This window comes from Diadema antillarum, unplaced genomic scaffold (genome assembly GCF_040938485.1).
Source record: "Diadema antillarum isolate AM-2024a unplaced genomic scaffold, OU_Dant_1.0 seq00000320_RagTag, whole genome shotgun sequence".
Classification (NCBI taxonomy): Eukaryota; Metazoa; Echinodermata; class Echinoidea; order Diadematoida; family Diadematidae; genus Diadema; species Diadema antillarum.
Window position 1 is genome coordinate 1678967 of NW_027271339.1, and position 18469 is coordinate 1697435.

General features: G+C 40.8%; 1 protein-coding gene across 2 annotated transcripts; it reads left to right on the top strand.

Annotated features, from left to right (window-relative positions):
- Nucleotides 1-138: 138 nt before the first annotated feature.
- LOC139730522 (vacuolar protein sorting-associated protein 29) lies at nucleotides 139-17928 on the top strand. Of its 2 annotated transcripts, none has more exons than XM_071641371.1 (4): nucleotides 139-225; nucleotides 11410-11601; nucleotides 13635-13870; nucleotides 15698-17928. In XM_071641371.1, the coding sequence occupies exons 1-4, from the start codon at nucleotides 223-225 to the stop codon at nucleotides 15813-15815; spliced, it is 549 nt and encodes a 182-aa protein (XP_071497472.1). In that variant the 5' UTR covers nucleotides 139-222; the 3' UTR covers nucleotides 15816-17928. The 2 variants fall into 2 exon arrangements, with proteins under 2 accessions (XP_071497472.1, XP_071497473.1); XM_071641372.1 differs by having other exon boundaries at nucleotides 15913-17928.
- Nucleotides 17929-18469: the final 541 nt, after the last annotated feature.

Below are 18469 nucleotides of genomic sequence, written 5' to 3' on the forward strand. Positions count from 1 at the left end.
CTTACGTCCTCTGACCAATCAAAGAAGACGTACATGTACTAAAGCTAGCTTTTCCTCGATCCTATCCACCGAGAACTCTACACACTCTGTGTGTGTGTGTGTAGAGTTCTGTGATCCTATCCTAACCACTGCAGCGGGGCGTAAACACGGCGCAGGTCACATGTTAGAAGGCAGAATAATCTTTTCCGGTGTTCGCGTTAGTGCAAGAATTGCTTGATAAAAATGGTAATGTATTACAGTTATGTATTATAATAATAATAATAATGTTTGTGTTGATTGTCTCTCAGACTGAGGTTTCTCAACTCGTAATTATTGTGTCACATTATAAAAAGGCCTTATAAAAATGTTGTGTGCATTATTGTGAACGAAGATAAGTCATTATGTAGTCCCATAGGCTTAAATATATGTTTGTACGCCTCCGTAGTGCAAGACGCGTAGACGACGCCGGCTAAACATAGAGCATTAAAACAACTCTGTTTGCGGCAGGGTGCCTATTTCTGGCAGGGACACTTTCATTCATCAATAAAGCAGCTAATGAACATCATGTGTGCTTAAATTTACTCCCACTTTATTAGAACATGAGCAGGATCAGGAGTTATTCGCATGTTATAGGAATTGACCAAGCAAAAGTAGGCACCGCGCCGCCAATGGCCCTAGCTGCCACTGCTGCGTATATGCACCGAAATTCAATGTGTGCTGTGCGTCACTATATCCCCATAGGCTAACTGCGACCAGCCCCAACATGCAGTGTTGGGGCTGCGCCGTTTTCGCATTCAAATTTTAATGTTGTACAAAACGGGTGCCGTTCCGGCGCTATATTTCCTTAATTTTTCAACAAAAACTACTAGGAATACTTACATGGGTCGATTAAACCTAAATGGTTCACATCGGCGACTGTTTGATGCATTTCATTGCTTTGATGCCGAAAATGCTGTCTTATAGGGCAAATGTCTTCAGCTCACCGATGCTCACTAAAACTCACAATCACTTGCACATGCGTACAGCATGCATTCAGTGCAGTCCATTGACAGCTGTATTGCTCGCTACATGATGCATATTCATTTCACCTTATATGCACCGTGCGATGATGCATTATTCATATCCTTGAGCATCCGTAACGGTGACGTCATTGATCACGCATGCGTAGATGCGTACTAATGGATATACACGTTCAAAATAGCAGCAAAGCTCTCCACTAGGGCAGGCTGCTTACTCCTAAAAATGTGGAAAATTTTGCAGTTTCCAGATAAATTGGTGAGAAGAACCAAGGCAATGGGGTAGTGTATATTTCATTTTTTATTGTCACTGTGTTTATGATAGAAATTCAGCCATGGTTTATTTGTGAAGTTGCTGTACATGTCAGTTCGGGAAACCCACTCACAAGGGGGGCCCCTCCTTATAAGTAACCCGTCCCCCTTATAAGTAACCCCGTCCCCCTTATAAGTAACCCCCGGGGCACCCCTTATAAGGAGTCTCCACGCTTTTTTGCAATGCAACGCGAAAATGAAAGGACTGCGGCAATTCGCTTGATTATGTCCATAAAGCTTCACAAGTTTCCTAGTTACTCACGAAATTTGAGCAAAATCGGTTTGAGGCATCATATCTAAAATCATGGATTTAAACGCGATGTCAAACGACCCATGCGAATGCTGAAATGCGAGCGATTACTGGCGTGAGTGTCGCCAGGCGCGGCGGCGCGGCAATGCTTGAGTGCAGACGTGGCGGCGACGCAAAATCGCCACGTCTGCACTCAAGCATTGCCGCGCCGCCGCGCCTGGCGACACTCACGCCAGTAATCGCTCGCATTTCAGCATTCGCATGGGTCGTTTGACATCGCGTTTAAATCCATGATTTTAGATATGATGCCTCAAACCGATTTTGCTCAAATTTCGTGAGTAACTAGGAAACTTGTGAAGCTTTATGGACATAATCAAGCGAATTGCCGCAGTCCTTTCATTTTCGCGTTGCATTGCAAAAAAGCGTGGAGACTCCTTATAAGGGGTGCCCCGGGGGTTACTTATAAGGGGGACGGGGTTACTTATAAGGGGGACGGGTTACTTATAAGGAGGGGCCCCCCTTGTGAGTGGGTTTCCCGAACTGATGTGATTCTCACTTTAACGAAACTGCGAGGTAGCCGCCAGGACCCCGCCGCAGAGCGGCGGGTCTCCGGGGCTACCCCATAGGCATACGTATTGTATGCGGGATGATCGTTGTGCTATCGCTGCGAATTTTTAGCGCATGTGTCAATGGAAAGGGTACAGTTTTCACTTTGTGTGAACAGGCATTTTTCGGTACGTATCGAAAATACAGGATTTTCACTTAGCGGTACCAGCGAAGGTGACAGTTGCCTTCGGAAAGCCGGAATTTCAGCGCAAATTGCGATGATTCGTGACGTATCGTACCAAATTTGCAGCGAAAGTTCGTTAAGTTTTGTCTTTGTTTGTCTATTTACCTATATTAAATGCAAACTTCATTATTTTGTTTGACATTTTTGGAAAGCCTAGGTGATGTACGGTTTCTTCAATGCACAACCTAAGCTGCACTAGCCAGCACAACGGGTGTGTGGCAGCTGGAAGTAGGGCACTGCAAGACAATTTTCAGTCGATCTCGAGTCAAAGTTTGAGGTTGCATTTTCTCTGCCCGCGCGGGAACAAACCCGTGCGTGCGTCTATAGGAGTTCTATACGTTGAAGTTTGCAAACAAACGTACAAATGCCATGCAACAAACTTGCCTCCTTTTCATCGTCATTAATTTAAATTTGTTGAATTCCACAAAAAAAAAAAACCTAACTTAGTCTAACGTTAGTTATTCAGAAATTCCTTCCACCTCCGTGGGTAGCTGTTGACACATGCACGCATATCGGTAATGAGCGATTTGGCTTTGACATACGCATTGCATGACGCCGAATGCCGCGCCACTAGGCCACCCTGCAAATAAACGAGTACAGCATAGTCTGCCAGCCGGTACTTCAGGCGATGCCTTGTGCGAAACGGGACTCCCTGATGCCGTGGACGCGCACCCGTCACTAGCAGGCACTGAGTGGTGACGTAGCAGACGACGTAGATTTCAGAGCGCACATTTAAAAATACGGACTCGCGCAAGGTTCGATCACAGCTATCGCGCGATATCGGCAGTGGTTTGTAGTCAAAAAATCAAAACGTAATTTTTTTTGCACACTGTAATGAAATTTCGGGGTCAGTTTTTACTGATTAAAATCATATTTTTGAAGTTCCAAGGCACAAGGTATGATTTTGTGGTTTTTTACTTTGCAATGAGAGTTCTTTTGAAGAACGTAGAACATTTTTTGATTTCTATTGAATGAGCCTAGCAAAAGATCGGTCTGAGCCATCGCATCGGGTATATGTTCCGCGTAGACTAACGTAAAGCAAGTTTAATACCCATTTTTCAACCTCCTAAACTGCGGAAGCAAAATAGCGTGCATGATTCGAATGCCTGCGCTACGATCATCGTTCGAACGCCTGCGCTCATTGTTTGACCCCGTATGTCTATGCTTTGAATTCACGACGTACCGCCGTGCGCCAACTATGAATGGATTAGAGCGCATGCCACGCCAGACGAAACTGTACACATCGCATCCCTATGAGAGCGCGGTACTCGATATGCCCCCTTGATATACTCCACGCTGTACAATGTATGCGAGAGATTCAACGCATACACATTGCGGTCGAACTGTGGCGAATACTGCATATCTGGCACGGTGGCATGCAAAATATAAAAAGCACGTAAACGCACAAGTTATCTCAGAAACTGCTGCCACTGTGGCTGTAGGTGTACACGTTGTACAGATTCAATGCAGATAAACGGACCAGTAACTTCGAAATTTGGAATGAAACAAGTCTATATGTGTTGCTATGCAACTTTACTTATCTGTTACTTACCCATTGAACTGCTTATATGCGAGCTCACCTGGGAGGGTCGCGACAATGATTTCGGGGGTCCGGCGATGTGGCCCACTGTTATGCTCTTCGGAACACGTGTGGAGGTAGTTGCATAGTTTGAATTTCGCACTTGATTTGCGCCATATTCTATTCATGAATTTCAGGGAATTTATATTCGTAAGAGTGGTCTATTTATGGAAACGGTCGAATCAAGGGTAACTTGCTTTACTTCTGGCTTCATGGAATCCCCTCCTATGCCTATAGAGTAATTGTGGCAGTATGCGGCCGTGAGCCCGTTCATGGCAGATACAACGTATTTGGTAATGTACCGCTAAACACAGTGACACACTCGATACATGCATAGCATAGTAATTTACACATACTTTGACGCTGCCAATCTACACAAAACAACCGATAATATAGGCACAATCTCCGACAAAAGTGAAATTTTCTCACCTACAGTAAATGACAACATATCGCACCCAAAATGTTATTTTCGGTACTTCTTAATATCACAGACACAGTTAAGAAACAAGGGTCTTAGAAACTGGATTTTTTTGTTGTTTTCCCGATGTTCATGGATTTTGAAAACATGTCCTCGTGTAAACTAGAACTTTTGCGAGCCCATGTGGGCCGCCATTTTTTCCTGGAAGTGGATGTTACCATAATTTTAAAAAATCAGAAAAATACGAGAAAGACATCAACAACACCGCCAGAATTGTGATCCCTGTTTGCAGTAGGTGTTTGTGCGCCAGCTATTTTCACGTGCTTTCGCAATGGGCATTGGCGCTTACGCAACGTTCGGGAGCCATGTAAAGGCGTTTTGCTGAAGATCGCGAAGCACGCGCGCATTGCATAGGAATTGTACATTGTGTAGCAAGCCGAGCTACTGTGGCGCATATCGGCGAAAATTGGTGCCGGCTTTGGCCCCGGTCAATCTTGAAAACAGCATTTGTCATTGGTCATATTTTTATGATAACAATAGCATATGAAAATAATCTTGTCCATGTTATATGAAATAGTTGAAAATAATTTACCGATTTGTTTACTGTGGGAAAAACCCTTAAACTGCCGCAAATGGGGTAAAACTCTATTTTACTCTACACGGTCACGGAGAAGAGCCGTTAAAGTGAAAAAATGATAAAAGATTCCTCCGGACTGACAGATTTTTCTATCTATTATGGGAAGTGACACCTGATTGGCATTGAGCCTTTTTATCAGTAAATGAAATGGCCCCGGCCGCATTTCTTCTTCTGTGAGAGTGACCACAATCAATTTGCTGATTATTCTGTCACTTTAATCAGTCCAGGAAACCTGCTCATGAGGTGTGCTCTTGCTCATAAGGATCCCTCTACCTGATGAGCATGGCCAGGATTCTTATGAGGCCCCGGGGGCAAGTTGCTCAGGAGGCCCCCTGTTCACTTCTCATCCATCTCACATCTGACATTAACTGTGACCACGGGCTGCGCATTGTGGAATTTGGCATTTGGGAAGGCGTAGTATCGCGGCTAAATTTCAACTTAAATACAAAAAAATGTGTCAATTTAAATACATACCGATGTAGTCTAATCATTGACAACAGGAGACGGGGTATGTTTGGTTCCACTAATAGTCTATTTCTGTCCAAATCAATAAATTTAAATGATTCGGTCAGGAGGGATCTGCGAGAACGACAACTGCTCAGTAGGACAGATTTGAAACCTCTGCACTTGCGCTAGTCGGTAGCAGTGTAATCTTTTGACCAGGCACTCTTGCTGCGGGACATTGTGTGGCGCCCGATCGCTCTCTGCTGGTGTGGGCGCGTTTCACTCGAACCCTTTCGCTCGCCACTACACAGCGCGCAGCAAAAGGGCTTTGTTCAAAGGCTAAAATCATTGTGACTCTCATGCGTATTCATATCGCCAATGCGCAAAGTGCCACGCAAAGGTTGCATCGAAAGCCATAGAATGAACGGGAGGTATGGAGATGAACTCATGGAAAAACGTCTTTTCAAGACAACATGGGATCAGTGTGGAAATGAACACGTGAACATATTGTATGAATTAGGTAAGAAACATATTATAACAGTAAGCCTTATGCTGGTGGAATATGAAACTTCTAGAGGCACAAAAATTCTTTTTCACCGTACAGAGATAGCACTCTTTTGACTCAGGGCGCTCCCACAGTATAACTGTGTAAAGGAGTGCCCCGGAGTTAATCTGACTTATAAATTGTCGAAGTTCACATGGTGATTTTTTGGTCACACACACACACATATCCAGTCTCCATGATGAAAAGGAGGAAAAATTCTGTCTGCGCTTTTTGACAAAAATCAAGTTTTAATCAACAGATGTGCAGCGACCCATCGAAACACGGGTACCAGCGGGTTCACTCAATGCAGGGCTGCAGCACCTATCGATTTTGAGTCAGATCGGCCTGATCTGACTCAAAATTTTTGGTGCTTTTTTCTGCGGTTCTCACCTCTCCATGCATGAATCAGCCCTGTGAAGCTGAAGTCTGACATCATTTTACAAAGATTCGTAAAGAGAAAAATGAAATCAGAACTACAGAAACCTGATCTTTTGCATATAAATGATATATTCCAAATCACTATTCACACTGATAGAGTAGGTGGGTACTCAAATTTGTCAGCAAACTAATCACTTTGTACTATTACGAGTCCACTTTCTTCATGAATCTGCTGTCCACCAGCCTTTGGGCACTTTTCATACAAGTGTCCTGCTGCATCCAGTACAGACAACGCTCAAGCTAAGCAAGCAGGGGATTTTCAGAGCGAGCTTGCACACGCACAGGAGATTTCAGTACATAACGCAGATTTACATTGCATGGCTTGCGTGCTGTCTGCACTGAAAGCCATGGGAAGCTTGCACAAAAGGCGCCCAAAGGCTGGTAGACGGCAGAATTCGCAAAGAAAGTGTAGTTTCATACTGCCTTATGAGTCTCCAAAGTCCGGTAGAAGACATCTTAAGGCACTTTGGTATTTTTATTTGGGAATAATTTGATCACTTGAATTGAAATCTCTGCACTGTATACTCATCGCAAGCAGTCGGTCACGGTATGTACGATACACACATGGTATACCCATATTGCAGCCGTTGGTATGTGAACGTGATGTACACATGCACAGTCAGTGCTGTTAAATTCAACTTTTGCCTGACTTTGTAGACTCAGATACTAGTGTTGTAGGTCGTGAAATTTTTAGGGTTAGTTTGTGCATGATTGAAAATCATTCTAGAAGGCGCTGCAAAATTACACCAGCAATTGCTGATGTATGCAGCAGCCTCAGATAAGAAAAATAGTAAGGTATCAAATACTAAGGACCTTTTGCATCACTGTCACATGGGCGGACTTAAATCATAAAACAATCACACTTGTGCCATTCACAGTTAACATATGTACAGTGTATTAAAACAATTTGTGGAGATATTTACAAGGTTTAACCGAAATCAGGAGGTCGTGACAAACAGCACAAAGTTAAATTTCAGCATGAAGTGAATTAAATTATAATACCACATACAAAAACAAAAAGAAATCAAATTGGATTTCAAAAGAAAGGTTGTTGCTAAAGCTGTTTTGCCTATGTCCCACAACTACCTCAGTGTGGACGGGATCCTGGCTTGATCCGGTTTCACTTGCAAAATTTCAATTTGTCGCCTTATCCACTTCTCCACCGTTAGTGCCGTACTGGTAATCCACTATTAAGCGCAGAGCTATACTCTTCCTTAACTACTCAATCACTTGCCGTGCTGATCCTCAAAAATGATAACTCAAGACAACATACACAAGCTAGAGATGGTGCAACGTCGCTCTGCTCACTTCATCTACAATGACTACAGACGAACAAGCAGTGTTGCAGCCATGATTCACCAGTTACATTGGCCTACACTTCAAGAGTGCAGGGCTCAGTTCAAAGTAGTAATGCTGTACTACATCATCTACTCACTCATTGACATACCCACAGATATCATACGCCCTTCTTCATCAACATCACTCTGCGGACATTCTCACAAGCTCTTTATTCCATATGCACGAACTGTTAGCTACCAAAGGACATTCTTCACAGACACAATCAGACTATGGAATGCTCTGCCCCAGGATACCTTCAACTGCACCACTTTAGCTCATTTTAAGCAAGTGGTCCAGGATATTCAACTTCACTAGAAGGGAATGGGATGTTTTTAGCTGCACTGTAGAAAATGTAGTCATTTTAACCTGCACTGTACATAAACACGTCCACACCATGCCTGCCAACAGTACGACAATACACCAAAGGTGGACTGTACTGAACAGGAAGAAGAAGAAGAATTCTGCACATATAACCACTATAACACTCTTCATTCACTGTACGAATACTGTCTCCACTGTCATTGGGTTCTGTACTAACCCACAATGCAGCTACAAGATTTCAATTGTGTTTACATTATATTTACTGACCACATCTTGACAGTATTATATCATATACTGGTGACTTAGCATCATTCCGCATCGTTAGTACAGGTGCGTCATGCATCATCTGGTTCATCTCTCACTTGTGTCATCCACAAAGTCACAAATCAAGTGTCAAAAATTTTCACTTCCAGTAAGCTAACCTTGTGTATGGACGTCCATGGACGCGGGACTTCAAAGCTTGCATGATAGAACGTGCTCTCCCTGTTCCGACTCCAAAATGTTGCGAGGAACCTGCATTCACAGTCAGTGGCATCTAGAGGCTCTCCCTAGGGAGGGGCAGAGACAGTCTCTCTGCTGTGAATTTGTCTGCCTGGGAGTAAACTTGACCTTAGCGCCATCTACAAATATCATTTGAATACAACATATGCCAATAGACTACATGTATATCTACAAAATGTTACTTAGATGTGGCCAGCATAAGATCATGACATCAGAGTGAGGGTTGGGACCTGTGTTACTATCCCAGTATTTCAAAGAGTTAAGTGCTGCAGTAAATATAGATAAACTGCGCATACAATTTTCCACATCAATTGGGATTCAATTATCCAATTTTCCGCTTCATTATCAGAAACTGTACACAACCACAATATGCATTCTTACACATTTACCGAGACTCTCCGTGACTGCACTGTCCTCACGTAAATTCATATCTTTGAGCAGCACAACAAAATTGGCGAACTGTAATTTCAACTTACCAATGACCTGTGTAAAGTAAGCCAAACTGTCACTTTGCCCTGTCTGATGTTTCCCAGAGGCTGAAGAGGTACAGCTCCTGGCTGTCAACAAAAATGTGCCATGTTTAGAACACCATGCCAAATGGCGTCTGGGTGTGGCGGGTCCCGACGAAGTCTAAGTGATATCTGCCATGAGAAATCTAAATTCTATGGTTAACTGCACACTCTGCTAAGACACTCCTTTCCAAAGCATCTCAGGCATTTCATAAAAAACAAACAAACGTGGAATAACATCTACAGGACACTCCAGGACTGTAGCTATTCTCTGTGTCTCCCTACGCATAGCTAATTATTGACATGCAAAATAGTTAAGATCTCAGTCATCGATGGCACACTACACATAACATTGCCACCTGGTTTACACTTTTTCTCTCGTTCACTTTTTCTCTCTCCCTCTCTCGCTCTCTCACTTTCTCTTTCCCTCTCTCTGCACATGAACGTGATGACTTGTCTAGTTGAATGACCGATATAACGTCATTAACCTAATATACATGACATGGCTTTGAAATGTATTTTCACTGTGACAATCACCTCTATCCAAAATCTGGACCGAATGAGAAACTACTTTCTCTTTTTACTTGGCCTTATCTCTCTCATACCTTAGTAATACTTAATAGATAAATTTAGGATCATCTTATGATATTAGATTAGGTATTGATATTAGATGTCAACTTTTATGTTGTCGCTCAAAACAATTCACTCTTTTCTTTTTTTCTCATGGAAAAAATTTCATCACATTTCTTCTTGCACGCTGATATATATTAAAAGTAATGTGTTTTTGCTTATTTTCCGCAGCAGAAAAGTTCTGTTTGTGGCAAAATATTTGAGAAAAATTAAAATTTGTGAAATTTTGTGCGTGAAACAAATGGAAAGCTGCTCAACACTTACATTGCACAGAGTTGCCAATTTGTCTTACTCTCTAAACTTTATCAGTTTGTTACTTTTTTGTGTGTGCCTGACTTTTCACCAAATTTTCACTGATCTTCTTGTGTGATTTTCCTGTTTTCATACAAAACAATATGATATCAAGATGAAATTTCCCGTTAACAGGGGAGAAAAGGTTGTGAGATCCTTCATTCTGTGACAATCTATAATCTAGACAACTAATTGATATTACAGTGCGCTCCCGTTACAACGAACACGGTTATAACGAAATTTCGTTATAACGAAGTAAATCATCTGGTTTATTTATTTATTTATTTATTTAGTCATATTTATACAGGGTGGCCCTATCAGTAGTCAACGCACTGTTCTCCCTAGAGGCCCTGTGTCACAAACTCATTCATAAAAGTCAAACGAAACAGACAAATAACACTACAGAAATATACAACAGAGATTACAGAAAATGGATCTAACAAGATCAACATAAATATCAGATAACAAATAACCCAGGTTATGAGGCGAAATGTTTCAAATAATTACAGCAAAAGGTAGCTTTTGAAGGAGAACTGCGTATAATTGCAGGAAGTGCATTCCAAAGCATAGCTCCAGAGAAAGAAAAAGCCCTTTTCCCACTCTCAGAGGTGACTCTAGGCAAAACAAGACCATGGGTGCCCGCCCTTCTTGTCCTGTACCGATGTGTACTACTGCATAGCGTGAAGCGATCAATCAAATAGGATGGAGCAGAACCATTAATTACATCATATAAGAGCTTAGCCCGATGGAACCGCCAACACCGAAGGGAAATCTGCACCAGCTGTTTTACCAGAGTCAAAGAAGCCAGAGGAAAAAACTGGTCCCAAAATTATCACCATTAAAGTCTATGGTACAAAATTCGCTTATAACGAACACGGTTATAGCGAAATTTCCGTTATAACGAAGTCTTTTCCGAGCGCCACAGACAAAGAAAAACAAAAGAAATGTGCTCCGTTATAACGAAATGCGAATTGCTTTCGAAAATACGTAGCGGAACAAGCATTTATAGCATCTCTGCATGGGTGAACGCTTCACACCACTGTGTTTTCGCTCCTTGCGTAACGCACAGTTTCTGAGGGGAACTTGCCTTTATTATTGTAATACAGTTATCCCATCACATTTCACATAGCTTTCCAGTGTATGACGAGTATTCAGCAAACATAATACACATTCCTTGTTTTCGTTATATATTGTATTTGTTCGGTTATAACGAAATTTCGTTATAACGAAAGAAAACTGCCGGTCCCGAGCATTTCGTTGTAACGGGAGTGCACTGTATAGCATTAGGGCAATGGTGCTAAGTCTGTAAGAGCTGGTAAAGAAGCACACATTCAACCTTTTATTTTTACAGACTTTGAATAACTGATAAGAACTAACAAACACTCATTACGCCTACATTTGTGAATTTTCAGTTGGTACTTGTCCTTGGTGATCTCCACATCCCACATCGCAAAAGTGGTTTGCCAGCAAAGTTCAAGAAGCTCCTGGTTCCTGGCAAGATCCAGCACATCCTGTGTACAGGCAATCTCTGCACTAAGGAGTCACAGGACTACCTAAAAACACTAGCCAGTGATGTCCACATTGTCAGAGGGGACTTTGATGAGGTAATGCTTTGAGTTATCATGTAGTCATTGATAAAATACTGATTGGAGGAAAATGTAATGTTCAGCATCTGCTTAAGCCTTCCTCTGCCATTTAGTATCAGCTTACGCATAGGAGGTTCTGTACATGCACCATTGTTGGATTGAACCCTTCACCCCATAACAATACCTTGGACACTGACAGGAAAAGCCACCTTTGAATAGTAGTGCTATTCCAACAACTTTCTTGTTTGATCGTTTTTGTGTTTGTTTTGTTTGTTTTTGTTAAAGGCAAATTTAGTTCACTCCATTGTGTAGCATTGCTTTTGGCAAGTGAAAAATGTTGACTCATATTCTATCATTTTCTTGAGTCATCTCCCTTGGAGGTGTTTTCCAATATTATGAATAATGGGGATACAGTGGAAACCATGTTCATGTCTGCCAATTTTCCTATTAACTCTCCTGGTTTATAATCATTTTAAGGTTTTTTCCCCCCTGTAATTTCTTTAACCCTTACTGTACTGGGCTATTTGGCTCAATGAAAATAATGGAGGGGAGGGGGGCCTGGGAGGCCCCCCCCCCCATTGATCTCGGAAACGCAATGTCCGATGAACTTGAAAATTTGCATGTTGATAGCTCTTCGCGTGCTGAATCTGATGGTGTAATTTATTTTAATCAATTATGAAATTTTTTTTGCGTAATTAGCTAATTAATTATTCATAATGCGTATTTTATGCATTTGGGGGATATTTTCATAATTTCAGCCTAAACAAGTACAAAATTACATGAAAACTGTGTAATAATGAAGAATAATGTTTCCCAAATGTGAAATAAATCAGAGAGAAAAAAACTACTTTTTTGTTATTTTTTGTATTGTTCTTTTCTTATGTTTTCTATTGTTTTATATTCCTTATGTATATCATTGTTTCTAAACTTTGCCCAATTTATTTCAGAACAATATAGAAGCATGAACCAAGTGGAAAACCAATTCCTGAGCAAAATTTATAAAGTAATGCAAGCCATGGTCTATTGACAGTATGTAACTGTACACAAATATATGCAGCAATTAGCCATTTTAATGACATGCGCATACTAATTGGCCCATAACGCCCCCTAGGTAGGTCCGATATGGACAAATGTGGTATCAAAATGTGCGCAAGACTTCAGGGGAAAAAGTCATGAAGCGAGAATCCGAAATTCCCAGCGGTCGCGATGCAATCGCCAAAAGTATGGAGGGGGGGGGGGGGGGCTCCCAGGCCCCCCCCCCAGTGCAGTTAGGGTTAATACTCACAGTACACTGTGTTTGAAGTACTATAAATCATACCAGCCAATTTTCATGATTAGCATGCTTTACATCATTTATTCAGTGTTTTATTGAATTACACATTTTTAAAGTGTTTTTTGTCTATTGTTGGGGCCACCAAAGTTAATTATCAGGCCACCAATAAAATGAAATTTGATGATTTTGGTTACCTGAATGGGCCTCAAAAGAAAAGAAAATGTTAGTATCAAGCCCTGTCATATGTATTCAAAGGTGTGACTGAGTCTGTGGTTATGAGTTTCAGACATTTCCAGTCCTGTGGATGATACGACTCTTGTAAGAATGCATAGAATGCTTGCCAGTGGAAGCAAGCAGAAAATTCATCCCCCCATGATGTTTACACCGGTACACAAAAAGAACTTAGTAATTCAGAAGAAAATGTTTTTGTAACGAATATACATGTATGTTAACATAACAGTTATAAAATTAGCAAGAAGAGCTTCGTTTGTATCAATAATCTGAAGTTCCACATGTGTGTAGGCATCCATTGAGCAAGATTTAGTTATTTGAACAATGTAAACTTTGTGGTCTCCAGAGTCTCATAATAAGGGGTAGCACCTGTCATTGCAATATGATTTTTTTTTCAATAAAATATTTTCTTTTGTTATTTGTGTTCAGTATGTTCTATATGTAAAGTCATGAGCTCTAGTTTCTGTTGAAGCACACAAAGAAGCTGGTCTCTATAGATATAAGGATATGTTAGCCTTAAAATTTTCATTTTTTTTCACTTTCACAGACAGTGTCATATCCTGAGCAGAAGGTGGTAACAGTTGGTCAGTTTCGTGTTGGCATCTGCCATGGTCACCAGGTCATTCCATGGGGAGATGTTGAGAGTCTGGCCATGGTCCAGCGACAGCTTGATGTGGACATTCTCATCTCTGGTCACACCCACAAGTTTGAGGCCTATGAGCATGAGGGGAAGTTCTACATCAATCCTGGCTCAGCCACTGGAGCTTACAGCGCCCTTGACACGTAAGATTTCTGGTTGTCTTTGCATTTTATTAGCTCACCTGAGCCTTAGTGAGCTATTGCAATCGCTCTTCGTCCGGCGTGCGTTGTCCATCGTGCGTAGTGCATAAACTTTTTACATTTTCATCTTCTTCTTGAGAATCCCTTGACCGATTTTCACCAAACTTGGCAGGTAGAGCATCTCTAGGGGGTTAGGATCTCAACTTGTTCAAGTGGGCACCATACCCCACCTGGCGGGCTCCAGAGGGGCCCAAACTTCCCAAAATTAAGGAATCTTAAAAAAATCTTCTTCTCTAGAACCAGAAGTGATAGAGCTAAGTTAATACTATGAGTTAGTACATTGATGACTGTAGTTTCAAGTTTGTTCATAGCAGAATCAGGGGTGCCCCCCTTGGGACCCATGGGAGGAGGGTGGGGAGGGGTCCTAATGGGGCCCAAATTGTACATTTTCATCTTTTTCCTGAAAATGCCAAGATGAATTTTCACCATACTTGGCAGGTAGCATCCCTAGGGGGAAAAATCTCATTCCCATCAAATGGGCACCATGCCCCACCTGGGGGGCCCCAGGGGGCCTAAATTGGGACCTAAATTGTAAATTTTCAACTTTTTCTTGAAAACCCATGGGATGATGAATTGTCACCAAACTTGGCAAGTAGCATGCCTAGGGGATAGAATCTGAATTCCATCAAATGGGCACCATGCCCCACCTGGGGGGCCCAGGGGTCCCCCCCCCCCAAGCCCAGGAATCTGTAAACATTTTCTCTAGAACCAGAAGTAATTGAGTTAAGTTAATACAATGAGTCAGTATATTGATGACTGTTGTTTAAACTTGTTCATGGCAGAATCAGGGGTGCCCCCCTCCCCCCTTGGGACCCAATGGAGTGGAGTGGGATGGGTCCAAATGGTGATGTAAATTGTGCATGTTCATGATGATTGAAAACCCCTTGATGAATATTTACCAAACTAGACAGGTAGCATGCCAGCTCTCAAAGCTACCCCCACCACAAGTTTCCAATGTTCTCAGGAAAGAGTCTGCAAGAATGCATGGAAGGTGAACTTGCGATACTCAGGTGAGCGCGAGACCCCCGGGTCTCTTGTTTCATGTCTAGCTGTCTGTCATTTTCTGTAATTAATGTAGTCAGTGAGAAGAAAGCATGAACATGCAGTATAATAACTGTTCTGTTAGCATGCTTTGACTTCTCAAACAGTGATTTGTTAAGTATCCTTGGAACAAAAGATTTTCCTGTTTTCGTAGGAGTATCATGTGGAAATGTGCATGTAGGTTACCAGACACTCTGTAATATTTTTGTTGTATTTGTTTGGAAATGTGAATTTGCCAGAACTTACCAATGATGTGTGTTGCAGAGAGGGAGCTGTCAGGCTTAATTGTTGACCTGAAATATGATTGAAGGAACTGTTAATTTACTTACCACAACGTGAGCTGTGAGGTGATGACATCCTCACCTCTTGTAATATGCTGAAAAATGTCCAACCAATACTTCTGTTTAGTGAAAACGTGCGAAACTCAGAATCCAATAATTTGATTTTATGTGTAATTTCATTTCAACTTCTATGTAGTCCATGTATGTTATTTCACTTTTTCATCAAAGTCAACTTGATCACTACTAACTAAACATGTGGCCAGTAGTCACAAACCATAGTTTGTCTTGATTTTATCCACAAATTTTGTAATGACAAACAGAAGACCCTTGGTTCCAGTAACATCTTGTGTTTATGTCTTGCCACAATTTAAGTAAGGATGTATTCAGTGCTCTGTGCCTCACATCTTCACAATCACTTATCTATACTAATTTTTCCTTTGCTACACAGAAATACGGTTCCCTCCTTCGTACTTATGGATATCCAAGCATCCACTGTTGTCACATATGTCTACCAGCTGATGGGAGATGATGTGAAAGTTGAGAGGATAGAGTATAAGAAGAATTGAAAAAAAAAGATGTTTGCTTGTTTCATTCCATGAATGCGGTATATAAGCACTGGGAGAGCATTTTTCAATGCATGGACTTTTGTTCAATCCTCCACAGAGAGAAGACACAGCGTGGAATACAGAAAGTCATCAATATTAAAACAGTTTGTAACTTATTTCAATTTAAAGGAGAATATGAATGTAAAATTTGAGTTTATTACATATGGATGATATACCAGAGTGAAGTCCTATTGAAGAAAAAGTAATGAAGAAAATGCAACAGATCAAGGAAATGTGAGGAGCTTGGTAGATTTTCAGAGATATGTGTTCATTTGGGTGTCAGGATGTTTCAGACTGACATCTATCAGAGGTCCTGAAGGAATCAAGTGCATCATGTGATGAAAACATTGTATTCCTCATCAATTCCTTATAGGTTTCCTGGAAAAGATTTTACTACTGACATAATTATCTCCAAAGAAACAAACAATATAGATTGCTGGTCAAGAGACCAGGACTTTACATAATTACAGATCATTCAGAACAAGACATGTGAAATTTGTTCTGACAATTCGAGAATGTATGGTTTTGCCACTGAATATAATGAGGCATGAAAAACGCACTTGTAAGGTGGCATTGACAATTAATGTAGTACATTCAAAGGATACCATGACGTATTATGTATTGGCATTCTTACTGCCATATCTTTCATCCTTATAGTGAAGTGTTTTTCTTCTCTGTTACTTTGATAACACTGGGCTTATTCAAAACGACTTCTCTTTAGGATAAGTCTTCAAGAATCTTTTTTGAATACCTTGCCATGCAAAGCAAACAAACTCTTTGGTTGAAGCACATATGAAAGCTTTGTTTTGTGTTATTTTCAGCAGTATTTCTCACAGAGTGTGTTAATACAGCAACCTTCTCTCTTTTAAGTCTAGATTCATGGCAGTGTCATTTTGTTTCATACATGTGCAGTCACTCTTTTTGTGTGTTCATGGTTTAAGTGAGGTTGTTTCAGGAGAAGCATCAAGTATTTAGCTGGTGGAGAACATTCTTTTATGAATAGTCCCATTTGAACACACACTAGTTTTACATATATTTTCTGATAATACATATAGTACGATATATATAGATATGTCTCTGTGAGTATGTAAGTTTGTTTGTTAATACACGTGTACATTTATAGAAATGTCCCCATGTAGTGGGTACATGCTTTCACTGCAAAAGGGGATCATGACATATGGCTTGTCTGTTTATGCTACTGTATACACCATATATTTAGCGAATTCAAATTTTCGTGAATGGAGTCTTGCTAGCAATTTCACAAGTGGTTAAAGTTGCGATCATGGAATACAGCAATGGATGGAGAAATCATTATCATGTTCTCATTTTCAGGAAGTAAAATTAGCAAATCCTATATTGAAAACAAAAATACTGTAAACATGCAAAAAAAAAAAGGATTGAGCATTGTTGGTACTATGATGTATTCCTAACATATTTCCAAGATCATTGGAACGAGGGAGATTTCAGTATATACTTGTACATAAACAAACATGATTTAGACACATGCACAAATATGTTTGTGCATATACTGTATACGCCATATATTTCGCGAGTCTAAATTTTCGCGAATCGGGACTTCCCGACAATTTCGCGAGTGGTTAAATTCGCGATAGTGGAGTCCTGTACTGAATGGAGAAATGTATACGTATGTCACATTCATATCGGCATTAGAGTCAATATTTTCGCATGTCTTAGAATTTATTAATTTCGTGAATAGCAGCCGACTCCCAAAATTTGCGAAAATAAAAACCTCGCGAAATATTCGGTGTATACAGTAATGTATGTTGTACTTGTACTGCTGTATAAACATATTGGATCAGAGGTAATATTTTCATGGGCTGTTAAATTCGCAAATACCCCCCGCCTCATGAAATTGGTGAACATAACACCCTGCAAATTATATGCTGTGTACAGAATATAGTGCTTTTGTACTATATGCAATTTCAGTGTCTGAACACATGAAATATTTGTTTCTTTTCCTGTATTAGCTTCATGGTACGAAGTGTATAGTCTTGATCTCCATTAACAATCACGAAATATGGTCATTTCTGTGCAAACTGCATCCCTTGACATTTCTCACCCTCCCCCCCCCCCCCCTCCCAAAAAAAAAAGATACAATATTTTTTTTTTTTTGGATCATTAGTTGAGGACATAAATTGAAAGTCTGTGGGCTTAGACATGTAGTTAACAAGAGGATGAAGTATTGCAGAATGCAGATACTGAAAGATGTGAATTGATGTTAACACATGGAAGATACTTGGGCACTTGCTAAAATTGCCTGCTGTAGATGTAGAAGGATTCAGTTAACCAGGGAACATATCTGCATTTACTCTATTGGGGCAGGCAGGACCAGCAAAATAAGTGATGTCTATTACAACTCATGTGGTAGGCTCCCAGAGATTTCAGTAGTATTGCTCTCATGATAGGTTCATATTCTGTTCATTGAGAATGGTTGACTCTGTTGACCATACTGTTCGTTCGAAGTCTTAGTCCATGCAAGTTTATGGTAAGACGCTGTACTGCTGTGAATCTATATACTGATAACTACCGGTAAGCTGTTACCCCTACTGTGTCGTGTACAGAAATATCTGTTTTGATAAGCTTACATCAAAAAC